The sequence below is a fragment of the Cyanistes caeruleus genome, chromosome 13, assembly GCF_971803275.1.
Source record: "Cyanistes caeruleus chromosome 13, bCyaCae1.hap1.1, whole genome shotgun sequence".
Classification (NCBI taxonomy): domain Eukaryota; kingdom Metazoa; phylum Chordata; class Aves; order Passeriformes; family Paridae; genus Cyanistes; species Cyanistes caeruleus.
This window is the reverse complement of record NC_141713.1, coordinates 6,950,295-6,976,457: the sequence shown is the minus strand read 5'-3', so window position 1 is coordinate 6,976,457 and position 26,163 is coordinate 6,950,295. Positions and strand designations below refer to the sequence as shown.

General features: G+C 42.0%; 1 protein-coding gene across 4 annotated transcripts in view; it reads right to left on the bottom strand.

The window, feature by feature from the left end:
• AGBL1 (AGBL carboxypeptidase 1) overlaps positions 1–26,163 on the bottom strand; it is a 239,592-nt gene that overhangs the window by 71,357 nt on the left and 142,072 nt on the right. For 2 of the 4 annotated variants that reach the window (XM_086848702.1, XM_086848701.1), the window contains 2 exons: positions 13,673–13,833; positions 13,451–13,504 (listed from right to left, as the gene is read on the bottom strand). In XM_086848702.1, coding sequence (XP_086704828.1) covers positions 13,495–13,504; positions 13,673–13,833 — 171 coding nt within the window. In that variant the 3' untranslated portion in view covers positions 13,451–13,494. Of the gene's footprint in view, positions 1–2,737; positions 4,249–13,450; positions 13,505–13,672; positions 13,834–26,163 lie in introns of those variants that run through there. The other 2 variants (XM_086848700.1, XM_086848696.1) reach the window with 2 other exon arrangements.

Genomic DNA, 26,163 nt, shown 5'->3' with positions numbered 1-26,163 from the left:
GCTTTCCTGCAGCTTTTCTGATATACCATTATAACCAGCCAAATGCTGGGCTAAAATAAAATCTTGGCAGAGTTCTGATGTAAAATTATGTGTACCCCAAGATCAACTCTTGCTGAACTTTGAACTGGGTTGTTACCTTGAAGAAAACCCTTTTCTGAGTTTTGGTATGAACCTAATTAATGAGTTAATTCCCTGATAATCTGTTCTCTTCTTTGTGCCTGTTTCATGATTAATTTAGTTCCAGTGAATTTCCTTTACTGACTGCAGAGTAGAAATAAATTTCCTGTCTTACTAATTTCCACTTTTGACCCATCATCAGGGACTAAACAAGGGCATATGTCCCCATGTCTTAATTTTCTTAATTGTTACAGAGCACAGGGAAGTTCTAGAAAAGCAAGGTGCAAAAAAGGGAAATTCTCCAGCTTTTGCTATGACCACAGAGAAGATGGAGGTATGCTGAACACTCAGAAGGTGTAAAGGCTGTGAAGTAGTTGAAAACCCTGCCTGATTACATTACTCACAGATGCAGCTGAGAGGACAGTCCTGTAAGGCTGCAGAGTGCACAGGAGCATAATTCAGTGACAACTCCCCCCCAAACTGAACAACAGAAATCCCAAAACAAAGTAATAAAAAAGCTCACCAGAAACTACAGGGATGGAAAGGTCACCTTCCTGGGATCACAGCCCTACCCTCACAGCTGTCATATGCCCTTTGGGGAAACTCTAAAAAAAAAAAAAAAGAAAAAAAGTAGCAAAACCAAGCCAGCCTCCCTCTCTCAATATTAAAACAAAATGTACTAGAGGATGTCTGTGTAACATCCATGCTAGAACAGTGCTGCCAGCAATTAGCATCACAAGCCTTCCTCCTGATGCCACAGTGTGTTAAGGACATTTTTAATGACAGATCAAGGGCACTGCTCTCTGTGAGGTGTTTGAGCTGTGTGAACAGCAGCCTCCTTGGCACACAAATCCAGTGTCCCACAAGGGAGGCAGTAAAGGCAGGAAAGCATCACAGGGCAGGAGAGATCTCCATGCAAACAGGTATGGTTGTTTCTTTCATGGCTGTTCCTGTCATACCTGCAGGGCAGCAGCTCTGAGGTTTCACTGAACATATTTCTGTTGCTTCTTTCCCAATAGCTGGTTGCTATTAGAGTCTCTCCATGAGTGGATGGAAATGCCAGAAATGAGACATGAGGAAAAATACACTGAAAAGGGCGAAGACCTCAACTGTCCCTATCCATTATCCCTTCTCTGATAAATTCCAGCCTCCACACCAGAGTATTCAATAACTGAGAAAATTCAGGAAATCAGATGTTGTGTTATAGAAGAGCCTTACAGAAAACCTGAACCTGGTGAGGGCAAACTCCTGAGGGACCATGGCCTCCAGAGGGAGCTGGGCTGGCAAAGGATGAAAAGTCAGGGAAGGAGATGGGGTACACTGCTCCCACTTCACTGGATCAGTAGGTGCTGGGTCATGCATGACTGGATTTCCCAAACAGACTGAGATATAGCCAGCTGCACTGCAGGCTTAGCCTTCAGGCCTTGCTCTCCAGGGACTTTCTCTGCTCCGAGATAAGGCTTTGATCATGAGCAGCACATTTGCACAATAAGAGTTTGGGTATGATTTGAAAACGTGAGAGAGAAAAGTGAACAAAAGCCATGTTTCTGCATCTCATGTCTCCAATCTGTTTCTCCTTGAAAGGGGCAAAGACACCTCAGAGACATTGTCAAAGTGCCTAAACCAATTTTTCAGCCTAATCCATTATTTATATTTCCACTCAACCCTTTTTTTAATCCTGAGCTCCTGAAATTAGGTTCTGTAATATTGAGAATCACTCCCATGAGCTGAGGGGAAGGCAGGGACAGGGCTTAAGTCTTGTCCTGCCCTTACCCTTCCAAATCCACCTCTGACAGGGACTGCCCATCTTTTTCTCTCTGTCCTGTACCTCTCACAAACTACCAGCATCACATCCTCATCCACTTCTTTGTCTGTTTTCTGCTGAGTCCTTTCTCTCAGGGATATTTAGGTAAGAATAAGCACTATCTTCAGGCCAGACACATTAACACTGAAATCTGAAAGGTCTAAAAAAAGGAATCACTTTTTATGGGCATGCACATCAGAGACTCTGATGTCCTTCAACCCCATTTGTGGCCAGTAATCCTCCAAGAAAACTGCTTAACAGTAAAAGGGTTTCTCCAACAAAGTTCATCAGACCAAGTGAGGATAGAGCTGATTAATCCAGGAAAACACCATCCCTCTTGAAAATAATAAACCTCAATGGCAAGGCCATAGACAACACTAAAAATACTACAAAACTGTTACTTTAAAAAATGCTACACTTTCCCTAGAAAACCCATCCTGAATTCTTGGTTTCCTATATCTTAAATATACTACATAAATAAGCAGGGTCCAAAGTAGGTGATAAAAGTAGTTAGAGGCATAAGATTAAAAAAAAAATAAAATTATCCTCTTTGATGACTAGATGCATGACAAGGAAGGTGATAGTTGTTTACAAAATGCCTGGCAATTTAGGCACTCCCAATTATTCTGTTACAGTGGAGGAAAAAGGTGCATTTGCAAAGGTGAAAGAGCAGCAGATGAAAGGAAATATTTTCTTTCCTCACAACATGCTGCTAATCTATAAAACTCAGAAGATAGCAGGGTGCAGCGAGGAGCAATGCAAAATTCAAAAAGCATTAGTAACTTATACAGAAAATGAGAGCACTGGAACATTTCATTAGATAAAATTATTGTTATTACAGTTATTCAGAAATGTTACAAATTCTCGTGTTCCCAGGTATAAATAAATCACTGTCTGAAGATAGAGAATCACTTGTCCACTATGGCAAATGGTTGCATCCCACTCTGAAATCTGCAATGCTGAGCACTGTCAGGAAGGACACTTGACTACATTAAAGTACTAAAGTGCATCCTCTCTTATGATTCACTTTTTCATAGATGAAAACACAAGTTGTGTACTAGAACAAAAAGTATTAATTCCAGGAAAAAGCCTGACAAGATAAATCCGGGTAGCAACACTTTACCCAAATTCTTGGCTGCCCCCTGCAGCTCAATGAAGATGAGGCACAGCTCTACAACTTGGGAATGGGTATTTGCTTTTGCTTTGAATTGCATGGGACTTTTATCTTTTAATGAGATGCTGGTGCTTTTTTGGAGAGTGCTATAAAATGGCATCTTCAGAAAAATAAAAAATTCTCAAGTACAGAGTGTGATGTAAAAACATGTTGGGTAGACTAGACAGAACAAACAGATTAGACAGAGAAAGAAAGAACAGATGCTTTCTATTCTTCCCCTTATTCCTAATTTCTGATCATACTAGCCTGATAGCAGAATCTTGTTCTGGCATTCAGCTGCTTTTATTGCTTATTCTTCCTTCCAAATCCTCAAATTCATGTTTAAATAGGGATTTAAGGTAGTAAGTAACTGTTAACACTTAAAAGGAAGCCATTATGGATTAAATGGTGAATAATGGGCCATAGATAAAGCTGCTGATTAAGTATTTTTAAATGGTTAGGGGTATATTTGAAAGTGTAACCAGCAATCAAGATACTGTTAGTTTAAAAATGAAACCTGACCTTCCAGAAATTTAATTTTTCCTCCAGTTAAAAACAGGTTTTAACAGGAACAAATAGAAATAGGAATGGAAGATGGCCCAGGAGGTGGAAATAGAGAAAATACCCCCAGAGACAAAGGGAATGCTTTTTCTCTCCTCTTACACTGTTCTGAGTCAGTCTCTCCCTGCTGCTCTGACAACAGCCCTTGCCCTGGCTTGATGATTCCTCTAGCAGTCATGGTCCAGGCAGCAGCAGCTTACACCCTCAGCATCTTCCCAGAGACACAAGAGCAGAAGGAAGTGACAATCTTTCCTTGAGAAAGGAAAGTTCACAAGAAACAAGTGTGGTTTCCACTTGGAAAATTTCCACTGTTGGCCATTATATCCCAGTGTAATTCTTGCGGAGTCACAATTTTCCAAAGAGTTCTGCTGATGAATCTTGGCTTCCTTTCCCACTATCCCAATCATCCCCATGTGCACACTGAGCCCTTCCAGCACGTCACAGGTCCATCTGCACTGTTTCAGCCTGGAATCAGCCCCACACCTCTCACACTGTGACACCAGTAAGAATGTGGCAGTGCTCTGTCCTGGACTTGTGGAGATCCCTTCAGCTGGGCTGCATTGCCGAGCGCTGAGTGACCAGAGCCAGAGCCAGGTGGGGCTCCATGCTGCACCTGAAAGAGAATTTTCCCTACATTCATAAGAATGGGATCTGGGATGTTAAGCTTGAGCACATTTCTGCTCTGCAGACTAAAAAAAAAATAGAAAAAAGAAAAAGCTAAGTATTAATTTCACGTGCATCTTCCCCTTCACATCCTACTCTCAACTCCAGTCTAATTCTCCTAAGTTCTTTTTACCAACATCACGTTAAACATACACATCCTAATATATCTATATGGTTTCTGAGAGAATACAATGAATTATCAGGGGCTAGAGGGATTGGCTTTCACACTTGTACCTCTGTGCATAAGCACTCACCCACTCTGGTGCACGTGTGTGCTGGGGCCTGGAACAACAACCTGCACTATTTATCTCCTGTCTCACACAATACCCCTGCCTGTCTCTCTGCACAGTATCTAGTGAGGCAGCAAGAGGCAGGCTCTGTGTGTGAGTCACAGCCACAATACACTGAGCAGCCAGAGCCTCTGAGAGAACACACAGAGCAGCTGAGATGTCAGTGGAGGTGGCTTTGGAGTGCTTTAAAACGCTGTTCAAGTGCCAGCTTTCACCTGCAAATATGACACTTTGCTCGCCCACCCGCTTTCCTCCCAGGCTATGCGCTCCTTTTACTGCAACTTGACAGCTTTAATTATGAATTTCTCTGCCTTCTCTATCCCTTTAATCGTTTAGTCACATTTGTCTTGCTAAGTTTTTGATATGCTCCTAGATAGCAGCTGTACACTGTCACCACAGTAGAGGAGACCTGGTCAGACTCTCATTTGCAGGCTGGGCACCAGACCAAAAGGACTTGCAACACGGCATTTACCTCGAAAGCAGAAATCTCTGCTCCTGTTTTCTCTTTGCAGAGAAAGGAGGCAGCGATGGGGACACAGTGAGACTGTGAGTGCTGTTAAATCAAATCCATTTGGGACTCCATAGCTCTTACTGTCTGAATAATTTATACAGGTACAAACTTCTGGTGAAGAACTGGATCCCACTGGTGGTTTTACAGGGGATTTGGCTCCTTCTAGCCCTGTATTTCACCCATGACAGGAAAACCTACTTCAGACAGTGGCAATATATACACTGCTACTGTCAGCACCACATCCTGCTCTGCAGGACTGGAGCCTCTGATGCTGCTGGTGGGTGGGGAGACATTCTGCTCTACAGAGGCTCACAGACCACTGGCATTCATTCTGGTTTGCCTCTAAGTTCTGGGATACTTGGACATCTGACTCACTGTGCTGGATTCAAGGGGTGAGAACACCACATGGTGAAGCCTTTGATCCAGATAATCCAGATCTAAGTCTCTTGTTCCTGTGTTCTATGCCACATGATTAACTCTCCAACACATGGGATAGAAAAGTCTATTTTGATCCTCAGCCAGTCTAATTTTCACCTACATGACTGTGTTCCTCAAAAAGCTCTGGTGGGAGCTGTGGACAGATTAGGTAGAGGTCAGCTGAAGTGACAATTTCAATGAAAAGGGGAAAAATACACAAGTTCCCAAAAAACGTGCTTACTTCTAAAGGGTTGGAAGTGCATTTCTACTACCATCCTACTCGCTCCTTCCGTTGCTTTGCCTGCCTGAAAGAAACTACTGTAGCGTGTACTGGTGTGAAAAATCTGACTGTTCTCTGGTTTTCACAAGTCTCAAGTTATTTTGGGACTCTGGGAACACCATTTGGAAAAGTTCCACAAGGAAACACTAAATAACCAAGGTCCTTGAAACAACCTTAATTTAAATTTAATTTAAACCTTAATTTAAATTTTCACTTAAACACCACAGTGTTTATCTATGGTTCACCCCCACACAAAGACACCAGGACTCCCACTACAGTTATGCCTTGTGCATCCACATGCTCTGAGTTATGTCAAACAGATGAAAACAAAGGACAGGGATCACCAGCAGAGTTGCACTGACAAAGTTTTCTCCTCCTGATCTTGTGCCAGAGCACTAAATCTAATGCAACTGGTGTTCAGCTGCTGCTGCAGTATAGATATATTCCATATAAAGGCTACACATACTGCTCAGAACCTGCTCTTCAGCACTAGACCTGTGACACGTTCAACCTGAAATCCCACCTCTGCCTGCATTCAAAATGATCAATAGTCTAAACAGACTGATTCTCCCATTACCCTTTGCATCCTCTTAGGAAAAAAAAAACAAAACAGTGAAACATCTATTCTACTCTGGTGTTAGCAGTGTCCTGGGGCCACCTCAGAGAAAAGAGTGCACCCCTCCCAATGCATTGCTTTGGGAACACTCCATAAATGGGAACCTCAGAGCCCCTGATAGCCCTCGGGTTTATTTTTCTATCTCAGCATGCGAAGGGCCCCAGTGGCTTTCATATTTCAAGTTACATCTTCAGGGAGAAAGACTGCAGCACAGAAATACAGATGCTCCTAATCAATACCAAAATGTCTAATGCCAGACAGCACCATAGCAATATGCCTCACAGAAAGGGCACTGCAGAGCCCATTTGTTCTGCTGGGTATATACAAGTTCATTATCTGTAGTCCAGTCAGATCTGTGTGAGTATGGTAATTTGAATAACCTCAGACAGATACAATAGCAAGCAGTGCTTCTGTGCATGTTTGAAGTTCTTTCTGTGATCTCTTTCTCTTCCCGTTTGCTCTTTTCCTCTCCTTCCTTTCTGCATCTATTTAAATTGCTATTAGTAGCCAAAAAAGGATAAATTAATTACCTCTGAAATGAGCATGAATACTTATACCCAGCCTGGCATAACTGGAGCTGGCATTTGATAACAGTCAACAGAAGCTGAGCAGCTTGCAAGGCATTTCAGAATAATAATAATAATAAAAATCAATAGGAGGAAAATAGGGACAGCTCTAGAAAGTGTTAATGAAAAGTTGCTGAATTCCAGCGGCTCACCTGTGAACAGCTACATGAAAGCCTTCTGAATACCAAATATATTCATTATAGGATGCATTGCTTGGCTGAGCCTCCAAAGAATTCTCTGGGCTTCTATTCTCTCAATAACAAAGGAGAAGCACAGAAGAGAGAAGGATAAGAAGGATGAAGGGGTTGACAAAAGAAGGTTCACATTTTTATTTTGAAAACAAGATTATCGACACATATAAAAACAATAAAATCTAAAATCTGTAATAGATCCAAACTTGAAATCTGAGTTTTTTCCTCTCAAAGAAGAGGCAGCAATTCTTTAGGTCAGACCCTGGGGGTACAAGGAAGTACCACTTTTGGAACACCAGTGTGAAACATTGCTGGAGAGTGTTATAAAACAGTCAGGAGTTAAAGCATTTCCTGAACTGATCCTAAATGGTTACAGCAACATAAGACTGCTCTGAAACCAAAGCCCAGCTTCAGCCACTCTCACACCTGTCATACTGAATTAATGTTAGACTGTGCTCTCACAAGTGTTTTATGAAATGCATTATAGAAACCCCTTTTGCCCCGTGTTCTGCACCAAAGTGACAAAGTAGTTTGGCTTACTTAGGTAAATGCATTCCCACAGCACTTTTCTCTCCAGCATCCAAATACAAAAATACCTCACCCAGAAATGCTCATATAACAGTAGAATTTTCAAATTCCTTTACCAGCAATAAAATTTGTGACTAAGCAAAAAACAGAATCAATAAACACCCTCCTCTTCTGAAAGCTGCCACAAGGTATTTAATGTCTACAGATGATCAAGGTTAAAAATGCACCAAATCCTTACTCACAGGAAAATGGAACTCCAGTCAAATAAAAACCTGAATTAAGTCTGGTCAAATAATTCCTGCTGTGGTTAGATTCTCTAAGTGATGAAAGAGCACTTTCACCTTGAGCCCTATGTCAGAGGGCTCCCCAGAGTCCAGCTGTCCAGTCTGCCTCGGATGGACACTGTGACTGCTGCTACACCCCAGCTGGGAGGGGATGGTGCAGGGTCTGTCTTGCACCAAAACCCCTGAGCTGTGATTTGTTTCAGTATGTATAACCAAAACAATGTAACACTGGCACCCACACTCACCTGTAGGAATACATCCCACGGGGCAGGGGAACCACGTTCCATCACTGCGTGTGGGTGTAACAACGCATTTCTGCTCTTCAGAGATGCACTAAGGATGCCCCAAATGAAGTGAGCTTGCTTTCCTTCAGCTGCATTTTTTGTTGTTTGAACTTTCCCTTTTTTTGTTTGCTTCATTTTCACAAAATCACTTTCATTTGATCTGAATCACCTTTTGGCCACACAGTTTAAAAGATGAGTGAAATTGCTTGCATAGCTATAATCAGGGGCAGGTGCATTATAGTGAAAAGATGGGAGACTCAACAGTTCAATACTATCCAGGATCATGATGGTGCATCAATGTGGTGTAGAAGAACAGCACACACATTTCCAAATGATCTGCAAATCCCTCTTGTCAATTCCTGGTTTTGCCATCCATACACTGACCCATCCAACTCTGCTCCCTGTATGGAAGATGAAGAGATTACATCTGGACAAAGAAACAGAGCAATGATTAAGCCTTCTGTTTTTGAGTAATAGCACAGCTAGGCATATTTAACATCTGGGGTGGAAAGAGATTTGGCTCTGCTCAAGAAAGGTAAGAAATGATGAAGAAACACAGGAGATAAATAATGTCTGAGTCAGCAGAAAATGACTGCACAAAAGTCTGCCTCAACACCGGATGATGTCTCACAACAAATGCCTGCAATTGCTGCAGTGTATGCAAAACATTTCCTAGCACAACTTGGAGGCCTGGGATAAAAATGAAAATTAAGAAATGTGCCATCAGTTTAAACCACAAGAAAGAAGGGGAGGATGCTGGAGAGGGACAGGATTGCTCCTTGTCTCTCTCAAACTTGCTTCATGTCAACAGTCACTTCCCATTCTCATTGTGGTCATGACAAATGTGAAGCTACCTGGACAGCAGTGACTTAAAACTTAATTACTTTTATAGGAAATGAGGCATGAAAACTATTATCAAAAAACACCATGTCTGAAGTACAAGCCACATTTTGCTTTCCCCACAGAAATCTTCTGAATGCCAGAATTGACTGTAAGGCACGGTGGGATGCTGGAAACATCAGTAATTCTTTCTAGGGCATGGCAATACAAAATGTCTTATGAGGCCAAGTTTGAGAAAGAGCAGAATAAATTGCTTGTATGAGCACCTGACACATGGCTTTGTTTGCTGAAAGTGGTTGCAAAGCCCAAAAAATTCTCCACATATGTGGCCTTTGATCTTGGCAGAGTGGTCCCTAAGATCAAACCCATTCAATGCTGGTGGAAAAAAAAGGCTATTTATTCAATACAGAAAACAACCCAAATATCACTGGTGAAAAGAAAAGGCACAACAACTAAGTCCCTACAGAGGTCTTGTGTAACAGGAGGGTGATAGTGCCTGAATTGAGTCAATATGATGTGTCCCAGAAGCACAGGTTGATAATTAAAAGAACAACTATTGCCTGGAGCAATTTAACCTTTCTTCCTCACCATCACACATTGTAGCTCTAATGCATCTTCTGTGCTGCACCTTGTACTTTCTCCATTTTTGGCAAGTTCCTGAGATAGCTGCCACGTGTTGAAAACAGAGACACAGAGCTGTTAGGCCAACTTCATGGTATCCTGGGACATGATGTGCTCAGGGGAAATACTCTACTGTCCCATTAGCCACACAGCCCCACTGGTGGAAGCTCTCTTGTTTATTCTCAGAGGTAGCACTACCTCTGCTGTGAACTTAATCCAAGTGTTTCCCCTCTCATGCCTGTGAATGATTCCTTTTGCAGGAGACAGTTAAGGGGAAAGATAGACTGTGAAGTGGGGACAAGAAGAAATTCCTGTCTGTGCACCAAGCCGTGTTTATTTAGGTCTGCTAAAGGCTTCTTTCACCTTTCCTGGGCTCTTTAGAGACAGCACACTGAGCACAATGGACTTGATCTGGTGTGAGAAATCCCCCAGTCTCCCAGGTTGCCTCCATCAGAGCAGGCACTTCCCTGACAGCTATTACTGCTCCAATTTACTGACCACTGGCTCTGACAGAGCTCTGTAAAGTGCACAGCAAATAGTTTATTCCAGGGAAGCAGGGTCCAGCCTGCTCCTTTATCCCTCTCACAGCAGTGGTGAGAGAATAAGGCTGCAGCACACCCAGAGCACAGAGAGCCTGAAGAGGAAAATTAAAGGACACAAACAATTATGAACCTTGACAGGTGAAAATGTTTGCTGTCGCAGGGAGATGCTGAGATGCCAAGTCAATGCCACGCACACCAGACACCAGGGCAAAGAGAGACAAATGCAGGACATGAACTGCAGGGATTTCACAACAGAAGAGATCTCTGGTTCCACAGCTTTTGATCTCTGTACCTTTGCAATGAGACATTTCATCTGGGAGTCAGCTTTATCCAGTGCTGGATTAACTTCTTGTTCCACAGCTTGACCTGTCACCCAGAGTATTACAGAGATGGGCACTCAGAAACCCACACACAGAAAACACATTAGATTGAGATAGATGTATTTAACATCAGCACTGTGCAATACTTCAGACTGCTCACAGCTTAATTTCAGCTTGATTTCCACAAAACAAAACCGTAACAACTAAGAAAAGCTTGCCTTTTCATCCAGGCTGAACAATACTAATCTTTTCTTTTAATATTGGTGAATACTGCTATATAGAAAGCTTCACTCATATTTGTATCTTTTTCTAGACACATCAGCAAGACAGTCTTTTGGGACACATTTTACTGTGAAAACATTATCTACAGTAAAAGCTATTGCCTCCCACTTAAATATCTGTCATGCATATCATTTCCTGGGACCAGGACACTGCAGACTTCTGGAACAGGGATAGCTTGTAAACTGTTAAAAAGTCACTGCTGTTCACTATTTAAAGCTTTTAAGAAAAAAAAAAAATGAATCACCAATTGACAACCCAGAACTTTTCCTGTGTTACACCTGAATGATCCCCAAATCCGATTTTGCTTTGGCAAAGGTACACAGAAATGTGGGTATTTTTATTCACACCTACTCAACGCTTTCTGAGGTAAAGTATAGAAAGCATGTAAGGATACTGTGCATTTCTGGTAACCACACAGGAAAACACAGCTAATTTTAAACTACAAACATTTCACTCAAACCCACAAAGGTGGGTCTATCCTAGGAAGCAGTGGAGTATAATTTCCATTGATGTCGTGATATACCAGCAGGGAAGCTGCAAGGTTTTGGTGCTACCTCGCAGAACTAGATTAGACTTAATATGTACAGACTAATATTAGACTGTCACCCCTCAGTTTCCTCCAGAGAAATGTTTTGATAAAGAATAATTTTTATTTATATTTTTTTTTCAAAACCTGTGAGGAGAAAGAGGGATGTAGAAATAGTTGCCCTCCTGTCTGTATCAGTGAGCCCTCTGCATTCTGCATTCTTCCATTGGTTCCAATATTCCCACTAAAACCAAACCATGGAATTCTCTTGGCTAAGCTCAGAGAAACATGGGAGGAAAGTATTAACTTTCTGAATCAGAATCAATATGCTGCACAAGCATTTTCCATGAATTATTTTTTCTTAAAGAGAATATGCTAGCGAACACTTTGTTCCCTGCCTCTTCCTTCACCCAGCCTTTTGCAAGCAGCTCCTGCAGTGTGACACCTCTGGGTGGGTTTATCAGTTCAGCTGCTTACCTGGTCTGCAAATGGTAACAAATTACATCCAAGCTAGTAAAATTTCACAAACCTGCAATTACACCCAGTGAAGTGAAAATTAACAACAACCTATCAATTGCCTTTTAACAATGACATTTATCCCTGGATGCCATGGAGGTGCTCACTACTGCTGGGCAAACCTGAAGAGGTAGAAGACTTTGCTTTCAGCTACTGAGAACATATGGGAGTTTTATAAAGTAAGAGAACTTTTATTTTTTTTAACTTCTTTAAAAATATTTGTCACTAGAGATCCTCCTTCTGTACTGATCAACTACCACACAGTATTGGATAAATAGCATGAATTCCCATTAATATGAAGTCAGGGAAAGGAAAAAGTAACAGAAGGCTACAGAGATCAGAGAAAATGCTCACTGAGTTACTGTGACCAGATGGCTTTTTGTCAGTGTCTGAGGGAAGTCAGGTTTGATGTTTTTCTTCCCATACAATATTTTCATGCAAAGGCCCTTCTAGCTCCAGTTCAAAAGTGAGAGTTTGATTTATATCCCCAAACCATCCACCTAGCCAGGCTCCAGCAGCTCTCTCTAATGACACAGCAATGATTTTTTGGATGGCTGTCCACAACATGGATGGTGTTTAGCATCCACCTTAATTGTTTCATTTATATGTTCACACTAGAAGTGAGCACAGATAATCCAAAGGAATGTCTCCACATTTTATCCCTCTTTTTAAACCGTTCCTCATAAACATTTAAAACTGTGAACAAGCTTGCAAGAATGGGTTTTGGCATGAGGAACAGGTGGTGCTAATGTTGGGTAAATGTTCCTGCAGGGGAGAGACTAGAAGTCTGCTATAAATTACAGGGGTATTTCTGCAACTAAAAAACTTCATGTTCATTGATGAAGCTGAGAGAGCTCCTTGATGGCAAAGCCATCGGGGAGCTTCAAATCATGTCACTTCACTAAATCTTCTTTCTCCATTTGTCTTGGAAAAACATTCTTGCAAACATATGTGATGCACATAGCACTAACAAGAGAGGATGGTCTAGAGAAATTATGTATTTCTGCTTCATCACAAATTCAAGCTGAATAATCTCCTACTCAGACACTTTTCCAGGTCAAATTCCTCTTGTATTTATAATGGGGCAAACTCACTTAAATACCCCCCACTGAACATAGGAAGCAAATAAATTAATTTTGCAATTTGGAAAAGCATGTCCTAAATAAGCAGTGGGACCAAAACTTATTTCTGTCCATTAGAAAGCCATAAATCCATGCTCTAAAGGATTCCATGCAGTGAGGAAAGAATTTATAGGAACATACCTGCAGTATGAGGCCCACAATTTCCTAATCATGCTATCAGTGTCATTTTATAATCTGCAATACTTGTTCCCAACTGTGCTGCACTTAGATGATGCTTCCTTATAAGAGATCCTCTCTGTGGAGGACAGAACCCCATGTCACAGTGCACAGGAAAGTGTTTCCTGCTGACGAGTTTTTTTGGGGCAGTCCCCAGAACCATCCCCATGTTCCAGTAAGCAGTTTTGATAGGAAAATGGAAAATCACTGGAAAATAAAGAAGAGGTACTTCTCTTTTACCTTTTTTCTCCACATGGGTGGCTGCAGGGCATGGACCCACCATTTCAGTAGTTTCTTTGAGAAAAAATTACATCAAAATTCCAATTACTCTCCATACACTGCAGCTTTCAAGATGCAAATCTCAGCCATAGGGAGGGTACATTTCTGCAGTTTTAAACCCAAAACATAATCCCACCAACTCAATTCCCACAGCAGAGCCCTCTGGACACGACAGTCACTGACCTTTGTGCCCGGTCTGTGATCTCCTCCTCCAGATCCAGCAGGAGCGCTGCCTGAGCCATCAGCTCCTTGCTGCAGGGCAGGGATTTGAGGTGCAGAATCAGCAAACCAAGGCAAAACTTGCTTCCCATCTCCTCCAGCTCCTGTGTCCCCAGCTGCAGGCCCTGATGGAGAGAGGCACAAGGTTTCATGATTCCAACATGTGGAAGTTTCCCCAAAGAATCATCTGTAAATTAACCAACAGCACATGGTCCACAGAAGCTATCCTAAAATAGCCTCTGTTTTACAGCAGGGCAAACAGAGGCAAATAGTTTAAATGTCTCAAATAAATTTTCAGAAGTCATTGTAAGAATTAGACTCGGACCCCAGGAGAATCTGACTGTAAATCCACTTTTACAAATCATCCAGTTTTTTTCTTTTTCTCTCTAGAGGAGCTGTCTACCTAAGTAATGGAAAAAAATAAAGTCCTGTGATTATAAACATTAGGTAGTGGCAAAGATAGAAAAGGGAACTGGACAAGGGGAGAAAAGAGAGGAAGAGATCTTTAACAAGTTATGAATTGTTTTTTAAGAAAATCAATTGCAAAGTAATTGCAAAATAACAAACACCTCTAAGGAATTTCTCAGTCTGTTAAAAGCTGGTGGCACAAACAGGTTTTAGATTATCAACTCCATCTTTTAAGAGAGGAATTCTCCAAGCTGTGGATCCTTGCTGATTGTGAATAGTCTGTGTTTGGTTTTACACCAAGGGTCTGCATCAGAGTAAGTCAGTGTTGTAATTGATGGCATTTCATGCATCTGGTGAGAGGAGGGCAGGAGGCAAACAAAGCTCAGATGTAGCAAAAAGAAACTAAAACTGCAGACTCCCTTATCTTTGGCACTTAGAGACCCCATCACCCATCGGGGCTGGACCAACTCTGCCTCTGCCAATAATAGTCCTGTGTGTTTTTGCATCAAAAATCATCTCTGCAGCCAAGCTTCTGTGAGATTTCCAGCTTCTCTCCCAGGCTGTTTCCTTAGCAACTCTCAGGAGTCCAGAATAAGCCCTGGCCTTAAGCATGGTGTGAGCTCCACATCAGCACAGCCTGCACATCTCTCTCCTCTAGATATTTGTTAGTGAGCAGCTCATGGGTACTGAACACATTATAATTTATATTATAAAATATAATGTGTTCAGTAATCCATGACAGGGGACAGAGCTCTGCTCTTTTCCTATATAAAGTTATATTTGTAAAATGCTTTGGGATCCTTGGGTCTGAGAACCTCTGTATAGCTGGAAGATTATTTCTGAGCCAAAACCACACAGGTGCATGGAAGGAAGAAGAGATTTCACACATAAATGTCTGCAGCTCTCCTGAGGAGTTTTTTGGTGCATTTTTGCAAGAGGACAGAAACTATTGCACAGCAGCACCATAACTTCCTCCCTAGCAGGTCCAGCATATGCAAATATCATCTGGCATTAAAAACTCCCTCTCTGACCACAAGTGCATTTTCCTATGGACAAGATACTGTAATTCAGTTTATTTTCTGAGACACTATGAGCAAAGAAAGAATCCAGAGTTATGATGAACATAATCCAGAACTCAAACATGTTCTGAGCATCTGGACAGGCAAGGACCTGCCAAGAAGAGCACACACAATCTGAGGAAACAGCCTCAGTGCTAGGCAGGGTCTAGGGCTGCAGGAAAATTGACTTTTGTCCTCTGAACAGTCTCTTAAGTGTTTTTATCACAGCGGGAAAATGTCTTACATCATTTCGACTCCACTCCTATTCACTTCTACACAAGCTTTGTCACACAAAGTTGCAGCAATAATTTATAGGAAAAACAAAAAATGGAGGGAGAAGTTTATGGGAACTGAGGGTCATTAACACAAAACAATGAGAATACTCAGCTATGAAAAAACTCAGATATGAGAATCTCTAAATAGATTCCTAAATGTTTTATTATTTTACTTTAAAAGACTTAAGATATTTTAGTGTGGCAGAGTTACAACCAGCAGGCAGAAGTGGTGACATTTCAGAGAAAAAAGTTGTCATTTCCACAGCAAGACAGTAATTTTCTCAGGGGCAAAAAATACAAAGAACGTCTCAAGGCTTTCCCTGGGGTGCATCTCAAGGTCTTGCTTCTAAGATAAAGGCAACATACTAAACAGCTATCAAGGAGATGCAAACAGTGCCTGAGCTGAAACTCAGACTGTGGCTTTATGACTCCCTAGAGCTTTAGTCAGAATATGGAGAGGCCTTAAGAAATTATGAGCAAAAAATCATAATAATATTAACACTGCAACACACCTCAGAAGGCTAAGACAGTAACTGCTCATGCACTGAACCCAGCTGCTGTACAATGGACCCGTATTGCTTTGATATTAGACAGCTCAGGAGTAACAGCAAGAAACTCAGCCAGAGGACTGCCTGTTAGCATACTTTATTCACTTCAAACACAGACATTTATTTATTTTAACTCAGGCAATTTTCTCTCTCCTTCCTCCCTCCTCAGTCCTCAGCAGAGGGAGAAGCTGGAGGTGCAGAACAGGACTGCTATTAAACTGAAGCTGGGACAGGGCTGACACGTTGAGCTAATGTAATTGATGGCATATGCCAGCAATGCCAGGACCTGGTGCAGTGCTTAATAATCAATCCCACCTGCATTACTGAAAGGGAAGCCTGACCTCCAGGCATTCCTATGTGGCACAGCCAGCTGCAAAAATTTCTAGATTGTGCTTATAACTCTATGAAAATATCCTGTAAGAAACAAAGAAAGAAGAAAGGCAGAAGCGATGCACTCAGCTTTGGTTGAGAAGCTGGTAGGAAGCACAGCTCCATGGCAGGGAGTTACCAAGTGACAATACATGGTCTGTTTGTCACAGCTGTGCAGGAGGAAGCTGCTCTGCCTGCCAGCACCTCCCCTGCAGTGTCCTGCCAGCCTGCATTCTCAGTGACCCCATCTTCTCTGGCACAAGGCTTTACAGCTGTCCCCTCCTCTGGTCACATCGCTGTGACCAGTGGAGCATGGTGCAAAGTGTCCCACACCAAAAGGAAGGAGGAAGCAGCACCCCTGCACCAGAAAGCTTCAGACAAGCTCATCAGTCTTAATTAGTCCAGCCTCAGAAACATGCTAACTAAACCTGCTTTAATGATCAGCTCAGGGCTCCACACAGGTTTTGCTCTCCATTACATCGAAGTACAAGTCTGGACCAGCATTAGCTTCATGCACCACATTCCACTGCACAATGCAAATTGGTCCTTTGGGCCCTGTCATGAAATAATCTTCTGCAGACATCATGTTAAGGGGTAACAGGTTAATTGTTTCCTGGCTATTACAGAGAGTAATGGAGCTGAAAAACTTTTCTTAAACCCTTTTCACATTTTCATACTGCAACAGACAGAAGGGGAAGAGGTGATGCCTAATAACAGTCCTAGTTTGAGATATATTTATTTTCCACTGTAATACAAAACAGGGGAACAGGAATAAAAGACTTATCATTTGGCCTCAACACTGTCAATACAATTTTTCCTAAACAAAATTAATCAAATTGTATTGGAGAAACAGTTCATTCATGCTCGGCACTGGTGCATCAAATGAATATCCACAACTAAATGTTTCCAATATCTCTCAGCTTGCCCTGAAAATACTTCCCAGGCTAAATGACAGTGTAATGGAAAAACTTTATTATTCATTACTCATGTGCTTTAAATACTCCAGGAGGCAAAGACAGCGATAGTTTTGTAACACAGATATTGTTGAAGGAGGTGGAAAGACTCCAGAAGTTAAATTAGAGATTTCTCCACAAGGGTAATGAGAATTACAGTAAAATCAGAGCTGGGAGATACTAATAAATACAAGTAGACAGAAAATTTCAGAGGGATCAATTTTTTCCTAAAGGAGATTTTTGACACAGAGCATGGCCACATCAGTGACCTAAAGCTTCTCCTGCTTTAGGTCACTGTTCAGTCCTTGGGGCTACAGCTTTTCCCTGCAAACCCACTTCCAGTCCACACACACACACACACACAGTTACAGATCCTCCCTGCATCTCAACAGCTCTACACATGCACAATGGCTATGCCCTAAGGCCGGGTATAAATAAATTGACAGTCTGGTTTCTCACTAATTCCATCAGTGAGCTCTCCCTCAGAATACTAATCAAAACCATTTGTAAGCTCTAGAGGACAAATTTAGGGAGCTGAATGAAACATTTTCTGCTTGGTGTCTGCAGCCTTAATTTTAGCTTGAGCCAGCCCTGAAGGTTACTGTACTTTCAACCCCTGTGAATGAAAATACACAGACACCTGCTGGGGAACTGGCTATTTGGACAACTGGGGCAGTAGGGAATAATCCAGGTTTTCTCATTCCCAAAGATCCCTCAGCAGCAGGAATGGCATGCAAAACAGACGAAGTGGAGGGGATGGGAACTGAGGCCAAAACATTTCAAGAGGATTAAGCAAATGGAAAAGGCTGAAGATGCAAGGAAAAGAAAAGCCGGCTAGCAAGAATTTCTAGAAAGAAAGATGAGAGGGACTGGAGATAGAGCCAGGAGATAAAAGGATGGGAGAGATAAAAGGATGGGAAAGAAGGAAGGGCTGTTGAGGTCAATGGATGCTGATACAGAGAAATTATAACAAGAAGAAAGCTAATGGCAACCTTGACCACCTTGGCACCCTTGGGGAAGTGTGCCTTGCTCTGCACATCTGTCCTCATTACATCTGGTGCTCTGCCCACATGGTGAGCAGAAAAGGCCTGACTTGCTTTGAATCTCCTCACAAAACTTCTGCTGAGCTCAGCTGGTGTTTTGGCTGAGCAAACTTCAACAGCACAGAAGTAATTATTGTTTTAATCATTCAAATGGGCTCTTTCATTATTAAAAGATATGGATGTCATAGGCAACACTGTTCAGGGAACAGACTGAAAGGGAGGATGAAATACCTTCTCCTTCCAATCTGCTGGAGAAAGAGTCCTGAACAAACTGCTCATTGAAGAACTGGGGATTTAACAAACAAAAACTTGCTGCCAATTTCTCTAGAAAAACCAGTTGTTTAGGTTATGAATTCTCCAGTTCTATTGTGAGGAAAGGCTTTTTCCTTCTTTCCACTGACTAGTTATTTGTCTGACATTTCCATTTCCACACCTTTCCCCTTTCCTTTGCTGTATTTCCATAGCTGTTTCCTCCATGCTTTTCTCCTTCCTAAATTTCTCTGTTCCTTCCTTAGCATCGTTTCTCCTTTCCTTAATCATCTCCCACAAATGACACAGTAGACATGTCAAGTTCATCATGTGTCAGAAGAGCCAAATTTTATCAGTGTTGCACCTAAACTGTGTTTTCTTGGCCACTCTACCCCAACACTGCTACTTTTATGCCAACAATTTGCTAACTACACAGGATGGCAGGATGGAGACAGGGTGGATTTAACTTCCACCTCCTCAATGACTGCACGCACACTGAGGTAGTAGCTGGACAGGCAATAGCACAATAACATTTTTTGGTTTGGGGTCTTTTTGTGTGTGTTTTTGTTGTTTGGTTTTGTATTTTTTTGTTATTGTTTGTTTGTTTTGTTTTTCTGGTTTTTTTGTTCAGTTTGATTTTTGGATTTTGTCTGTTTTTTGTTTGGGCCATAATTGTGATGGGTGGTCATGCTGGAAACCAAAAGAGAATGACAAATGAGGGTATTTTCCACCAATGCAGACAAACCATGTAGAAAGATGCTATTCTTTACAGAGTTCTTGCTTTCCAATAAAATTGAGCAGTACATCGGTTTTCTGTCTCATTCATTTCCTTGTGACATGCTGGGGACCTATTTTAGGCCCTGGATGAACCTGGACTAAGCTTATCCCTCTCTGCAGACACTGAACAGCATTTCTCCTTGTCCCACAATGTCTTTTCAAACAGCACTGAAGAGGCTGAGTGAAGGCCAGGCCAGAACTGCACACTTTAGTGGGATCTGCACTGTTTCCCAGCAACAGGATCAGGAGTGCCTCAAGTTCCTATCTGAGGACTGCAGACAGTTTTGGGGAGGAGAAGCCTGCCTGTACCATCCAGTGAAGACATGAGAGCAATCTTTTCACAGCAGATCTAACCAATGCCATGGGTGACACCATCATTTTAAATAATAATAATAAAAAAAATCACCAAAACAAAAACAAACAAAAAAGCCCCAACAAAATAAAGAAAACAAACATTTAAAAAAAACACCAAACACCCCAACATGCTAATTCTAAAGAAAAAAAAAAAATACTGCTCCAGGATACTTAAGCTGCCAAGAAACAGAACTAGGGAGTGTTCAAGTCACACAGGAATTCTGAGGCAGTGCGAGGAAATAAAGCAATTACCAGTTATTGGAGGCTATCAAGTGCTTTGTTCAAGAAAGCACCTTTCTTCCCCATGCTCCCAGTATTTCCAATAGGCTAACTGGTATCTGATGGTGCCTTCAAAACTGATCATCATTAGTCTCACCATTACCTCCTCTCACACATGTTCCTTTCCCTGCTATCTGAACTCTGTGGAACGTGGAACAAGTCACAGACAGGTTATAGCATGAGGTATCTGGAGATTAGGTGTGAGGTGGGGTTGTAAGTATGTCTCAGAATCTGTGTCAAATGAATTAGCTCCTAAAAGCAGTTTGGGAAAGCAAGAAGCTGAAATTTTTCAAATCCTAAATTGGCAGCCTAATCCCTGGATGACTTTTCTTCCCCTCTTCTTCCACTTAAAAGTTTGCCTCCATAAATAATTCTGATGAACAGAAAAGCAAGCAGACTCTTGGCCCACCCCAGCCTTTTCATCAGCTATGAATTTACCCAGTTTGGCCATATTTCACTATGGGTGTAAAATAATTTTCTAAACACGGCTGGTGATCATCACATGCGTTGGCAAAAATGATTTATTACACTTATCTTGGCTAATGTAAACGTAGATGCTTCTCAAAGTGTCAAACCCACTTTAAAAACCCTCAGTAAGGTATTTATCTTCATAATGCCATTCACAGTGGGGATCCCCAGGTTAACTGTGTGTTATACAAATAATCAGCTGTTGCAACTTAACTTCATGGAATGGTGACACACATTTTTATTACATTACACAACACTTTGTTATTTTTTCCGCATTTTTCAAGCATTTAAATTGACAAGTACATTCTATTGTTCCCACCAGATAAGAAATATTTATTGACCAAAACGACAGAGCAAGGTTAGTGTGCTTCAACTCCCCATCCAAAACGAGACACCAGGATCATAGAACCTTTCACTTTTGCACCAACACAGGGACAGAGGCACTACAACAGATTTAGTGAAAGCCAACACAGCACGACTCAGGGAACAGCCCAGCTGCTCCAGCATGATACCCCACATTGTCTCCATCCCTCTGCTGCCACATTAGATCACCATGGAGCCTATAAACCACTGAGACTGTGTCTTGGCCTGGCAGCAATATCAGGCAGAGAGCTCAGGTGGGTTCTGCTCCCTGCTGTGCTGCCTCCAAGCATCCCCAGCACTGCAGAGCCTCCCCCAGCCCAGCACTCGCTGTTTCTGCCACACGCTGCTGTGCTCCCTGCACTGCTGAGCTCTACTCCTTCCCTTTATAACTCAGCAGCTCCAGCATCCCCCATGCTTTCCCCGGATTGAAGCTGCCTTCCAGGCCACTAAACACTTTCATCTGTTCCCTCCAGCCCATGTATATCACTGCTTTGTCTCTTACAAAGAAATGACCCATAACACACACAGTACTCCACAGGAGGTGTTACCACTCACGTCTACAGGGATATTAGAACATCTTCCAAAGCTCCCTGTTTCTTCACACACACAGGCATCTTACTCACTTTTTTTCTTTATTGCTGCTGCTGCTGCACATGGCACAGACATCTTTATCAAGCTGTCTTTGTAATAGCTACTTATGTTTTCCTGAATGGTTAGAGCTAATTCAGAGCCCAGCCATGTGTCTGAATGCTTTAAACTATTCCTTCAAACACGCTGCACCCTGCCACTGCCTATGTTTCATCTTCCATTCTAGTACCCACAATCTTTCAGCCCTTCTTCCCACGGTATAATTTGCATCAGCTGCTAGCAGCAGATCTTATTATCTTATTATCTCCTTGCCTTCCAGTCATTCAAATTATAAATACTGACCAGCACCCATTCACAGAGTGGTAACTGGATTCAACTTACATTTCTTTCCATCCCAGTGTTGCCTTTTTCTACCCACTTTTCCCATGCTTTTAACTCAGTTTTGACTACACACAGACCCTTTTAGTTCTCATTCCATAACTGGCAAAATTTGATTTTTTTTTTTTCCTTTTTGTGGAAGCCTCTTCTTTCACTAGCCATGGCTCATCAGGGATGCCCACTGATACCATTCTGCATGAAAATTAGCCTAGATTCACCCTTGAAAGGATGAATTAAACTTTATATACTAATTTCTCATTTTTCCTCTAGCTCCTGTATTTTAAAAAAATAAAAATCATATTATCAATGCCCTATTAATTCTATTAATATTCTCAGTCATTGTATTTCCTTCTGTCGGTGTTAGTCCAGGTCCTGTGGCTCTGTTATTGGTGGTTCTCTCATGACATCATATAAGTTTTTAAACATAAAGTATCATAATTATGATTATTTACCTTATTGAACCTGGTTTAGACAGTCAACTGCTGAGTCTGCAGGCCAGTTTTAAAGATTCCTTTTTAGTAGTTCAATTTCTTAATTTCCTTACAACTCCTACAGGAAAAAAAAAAACCCTGGGCTTCACCTAATTCTGTGAGTTACAACCTTAATCAAATACCAAATAACAGAGCAGACAATGTGCAAGCACTGATTTGTGTACAAAGCAGCCAGCATGGTCCCACAGCATCCTGCTCTGTTCCCATCCTGGCTGCCTACAAGCTCTGCCAGGAAACCAGCGGCTCCAGAATGCATCCAAATCTCAGCCTACACAAATTCTTATTATTCCAGTCCTTGGAGTCCCTTATTATTTTCCAAATCACACCTTGAAGCATAGAAGCTTATTTCTTTCTTCCAGGTCTGTCTGCTTTCCAGAAAATCCCTCATATCCTTCTGCCAATGGCCTCAGAGCAGAGCTTCCACCTGGGGGTGGCTTTTCTGGGCACATCAGATGGCACACAGCAGCTTCCATGGTGGAATAATTGCATGCAAATGTCCAGAAGAGATTATCCTAAGGCCTTCTGTGTGTCTCCTTAAAAACTTACTTTAAATAGGCCTTCACACAGACCCTTCACAGGTGAGAGGTAGGAACACAGACCAATCCACAGCTCTGCACCTTCCTCTCCCGTTTCAGTTTTCATTACTGTAACCTTTCATGCCTTCTATATCCATCCCCTTATTCTGATACATGTCAAGAGCTACCTGAGACTTTTTACCTAAATTATAAATGGCTCCCCCAGGCTAATTTCTTTTTTCCATATCACAAATTCTCTTTGGTCACCTTCAGCAAACACCATCAAAGCCAGCCTTCCCACCTATCCCTCCCTACAACCTCTGCATCAGTGACAGGAAGCAACTATGATTCTACAATTTATTGTATTAGCACTTCTAAAACAACAAAGGAGGCATTTGATTTTCCAAGCCAAAGGCACATGGGAAAGCACAAAAAGCATCTCTGCCCCGCTCAGATCAGAGGAAAGAGACACAGCAGAGGAGAGGGCTTCCCCCAGCCTGGTGCCTGCTTCCTTTGAAGAGGGAGGATGGAAGTACAAGCAAGGAGCTTGCTGGCTGTTCTCTTACAGGTGTCAGTGTAATCATTCTGACACAGGACCCTTCTTGCTGCTTGTCACATTTCACAGAGAAATGGACAATAACAGGGAAAATATGACCCTTTTTTTTCTTTCTTTCTTTTGAATAGTCTATACTAGTCACCTGGAGAATGGCTGATAACACTGAGGGTAATTCAGGCAAAAATACTGCAGGACCCTCTTTGATGTCTGCTCTGATTTAATACAGGTTCACAAAATGAACATGTAATACAATAACACCATAGAAAGTTACAGAATCCATAAGAAAGCTGTGTCAGAGGGAGATTTCACCAGACAGTCCAAGGGCAAGTTACTAATCATTTTATTCAGCAGCTGGGTTGGAAAGGACATCCTGCAATGAGCCCAGGGATGTGATAGCCACAGTCAGAAATAAAAGATCAAGAAGGTCCTTTCAGGTGAACCAAGTGCCATTAGCCACTAACAAGGGTCTGCAGGCCCTCAGAGCCCAAAGGTTCATTTCATCACAGCCCACATGTCCAGTGGCACAAAGGAAACTGAGAGCCACTAAGATATGTATGCTGGCTATTTATACTTTACATTTCACTGGAAGAAATTATTACTAAAAGGAAAGCAAAAATGAGTATCAAAACAAAGCTTCTGCTTTATTACAGGAGATAGGAACTTGTGGTGCTTATCCACGAGGAGCTGATGTGGAGCATGAAGATATTTTAGACATCTGGAAGTATTTGCCAAGGAGAACATCAGTCAGAACTGGCAGCTGGATGAAAACTTTTGCAAACCACCTGTCAGTATTTCCCCTTCTCTAATACTACCAGCACAGGGTCAGTTTAATTCCTGCACACTCTACGTTTTAGGAGAGACAGAGACAAAGAAAATCTTTGAAGACTGCGAAGAACAGACTGAAGAAAGGGAGACAAGTTCAGAGCCACAGAGCTGTGGTGAGGAAAGGCAGCTCTCTCAAGTGGGGTAATTGATGTGACCCGCACATAAGCACACAGTGCCCCGTGTTCTGCCATGGACATGTCCACACTGACTTTTTCAGAGATGGAGAAAGCAAATGAAAAATGTTTCACCTCGAGAGAGCATCATTTTACAAGACTTGTACAAACAAAGTACAAGCTTCTGGGTCCTTGAAAATCCACTGGCCATTCACAGCAGAGCAGACAAACCTTATCAGCAGAGAGACGCTGACTCCAGATTACAGGCTCTCTCAGGATTTTTCATCTTGCAGATGTACTACCTGAGAAAATTTGCATAAGAACATGCTGCCTTTTCTTAGGAGTCCTTTTATGATTTCTACTGAAAATGATAATCCTCTGTTTGTGACATTGCAATCATTTCTGCTACAATCAAGTGTGTCCAAAAGGAGGATTACAGCTTCCGTTTGGAAAGTGTATGGACTTCCAGAGGAACTGAGGAGCCAGTTCTCAAGAAAATAACCTTGGTAATAGAGAACAAAGACAAATATCTAAAAACAACACTATGTATGATCAGAACTGCCTCTTCCAAGAGGCATCTGAAGCCCTTTAAGTTCACAAAAACTGATATTCCTACAGATGAGGAGATGGAGACAATGGAGATAAAAAAAGCGTCAAGGCATTCCTCTTTACTGTGCTATTCCAACATTCACTCAGATTTTTCCTTTGACAAGCTATTAATGTTTTAAAACTAAACGTCACAGAGACATATAGAAAAGCCAGAGCAGTTTTCAACTCCATCCTTTCAGCAGCATCCTGTGGGGAGGAGCATCACTGCACGTGGTGCTGAATGTCAAACAACTCGCTTCAACCTGTGCCTCTGGCAGCTGCTCAGAAATCCACAGAACAAACAGTTAAGAAAAGGGGAAAGGAAAAAAAGCCTTTGTTTTCATGCCTTTTTCTTCCCAAGAACATAATTTAGCACGACTTTCCACAGAACAATTTGCATGGGATTACCCACCATGCACTGCATTATGGTAATACATTTCAACCTCAGATGCATATTAGACTGACAGTGCTAAGACTCTGTTAAAGCAAAAATAAATGATACAGGATAAATGATGATGTAAGACAGGACAGTAAACATTCCACACTTGTGTAATCTGCCAAAATTCAGTCTAAAACTGGCCTAAGAAAGAGAACAAGACTATTGTGCACTCTGAACAGCTTTAGGGAATGTTCCCAACTCAAGCAGAAAACAATACCTGACTGAGACATGGATGTAATCACAAAGGAATGGAAAGTACAACAAACCAGAACTAAGAGCTGAACAGAAGACAAGGAGAGATTTTCTTCATTTCTTTGATTTCCCAGTGGGAAGCACTGGGGGGAATATTCCTTCTTGCCCATCCAAGGATGGCTCGCTTCACTGCGCTTCGCCACACACGTTCACTCACTCTGCCTTCTGCTCCTCTCCAAGCCCTGCTGCATCTTCTGATGCTGGTAGCGATCCCTAATAGATCCTGGGCAGACTCTGTGTTCAAAAACAGCTGTCCCAAAATGCTGAGCCTCGGGGCTATGTGGTCATAGAATCCAAATTACTGACACCTCCCTCCTGCACTCACAGATTGTGACTCAGCCCTTCAGCTGGGGAACAAACACTTCCTCCTAATGTTTTCCAGAATTGGTCTTGCACTTCCCATAGGAAATAGCCACAGGAAAATAGGATAAAATATTAACTCTCCCCCTTCAATCAATTCCACACACAGTTTTCCTAGTAATTGAAGCAATCAGCTATCACTCCTCAGAACCTGAACTGAGTGATAAGTCTCTTTTGGTATGCCATGAAGAACCATTTAAGTGGCC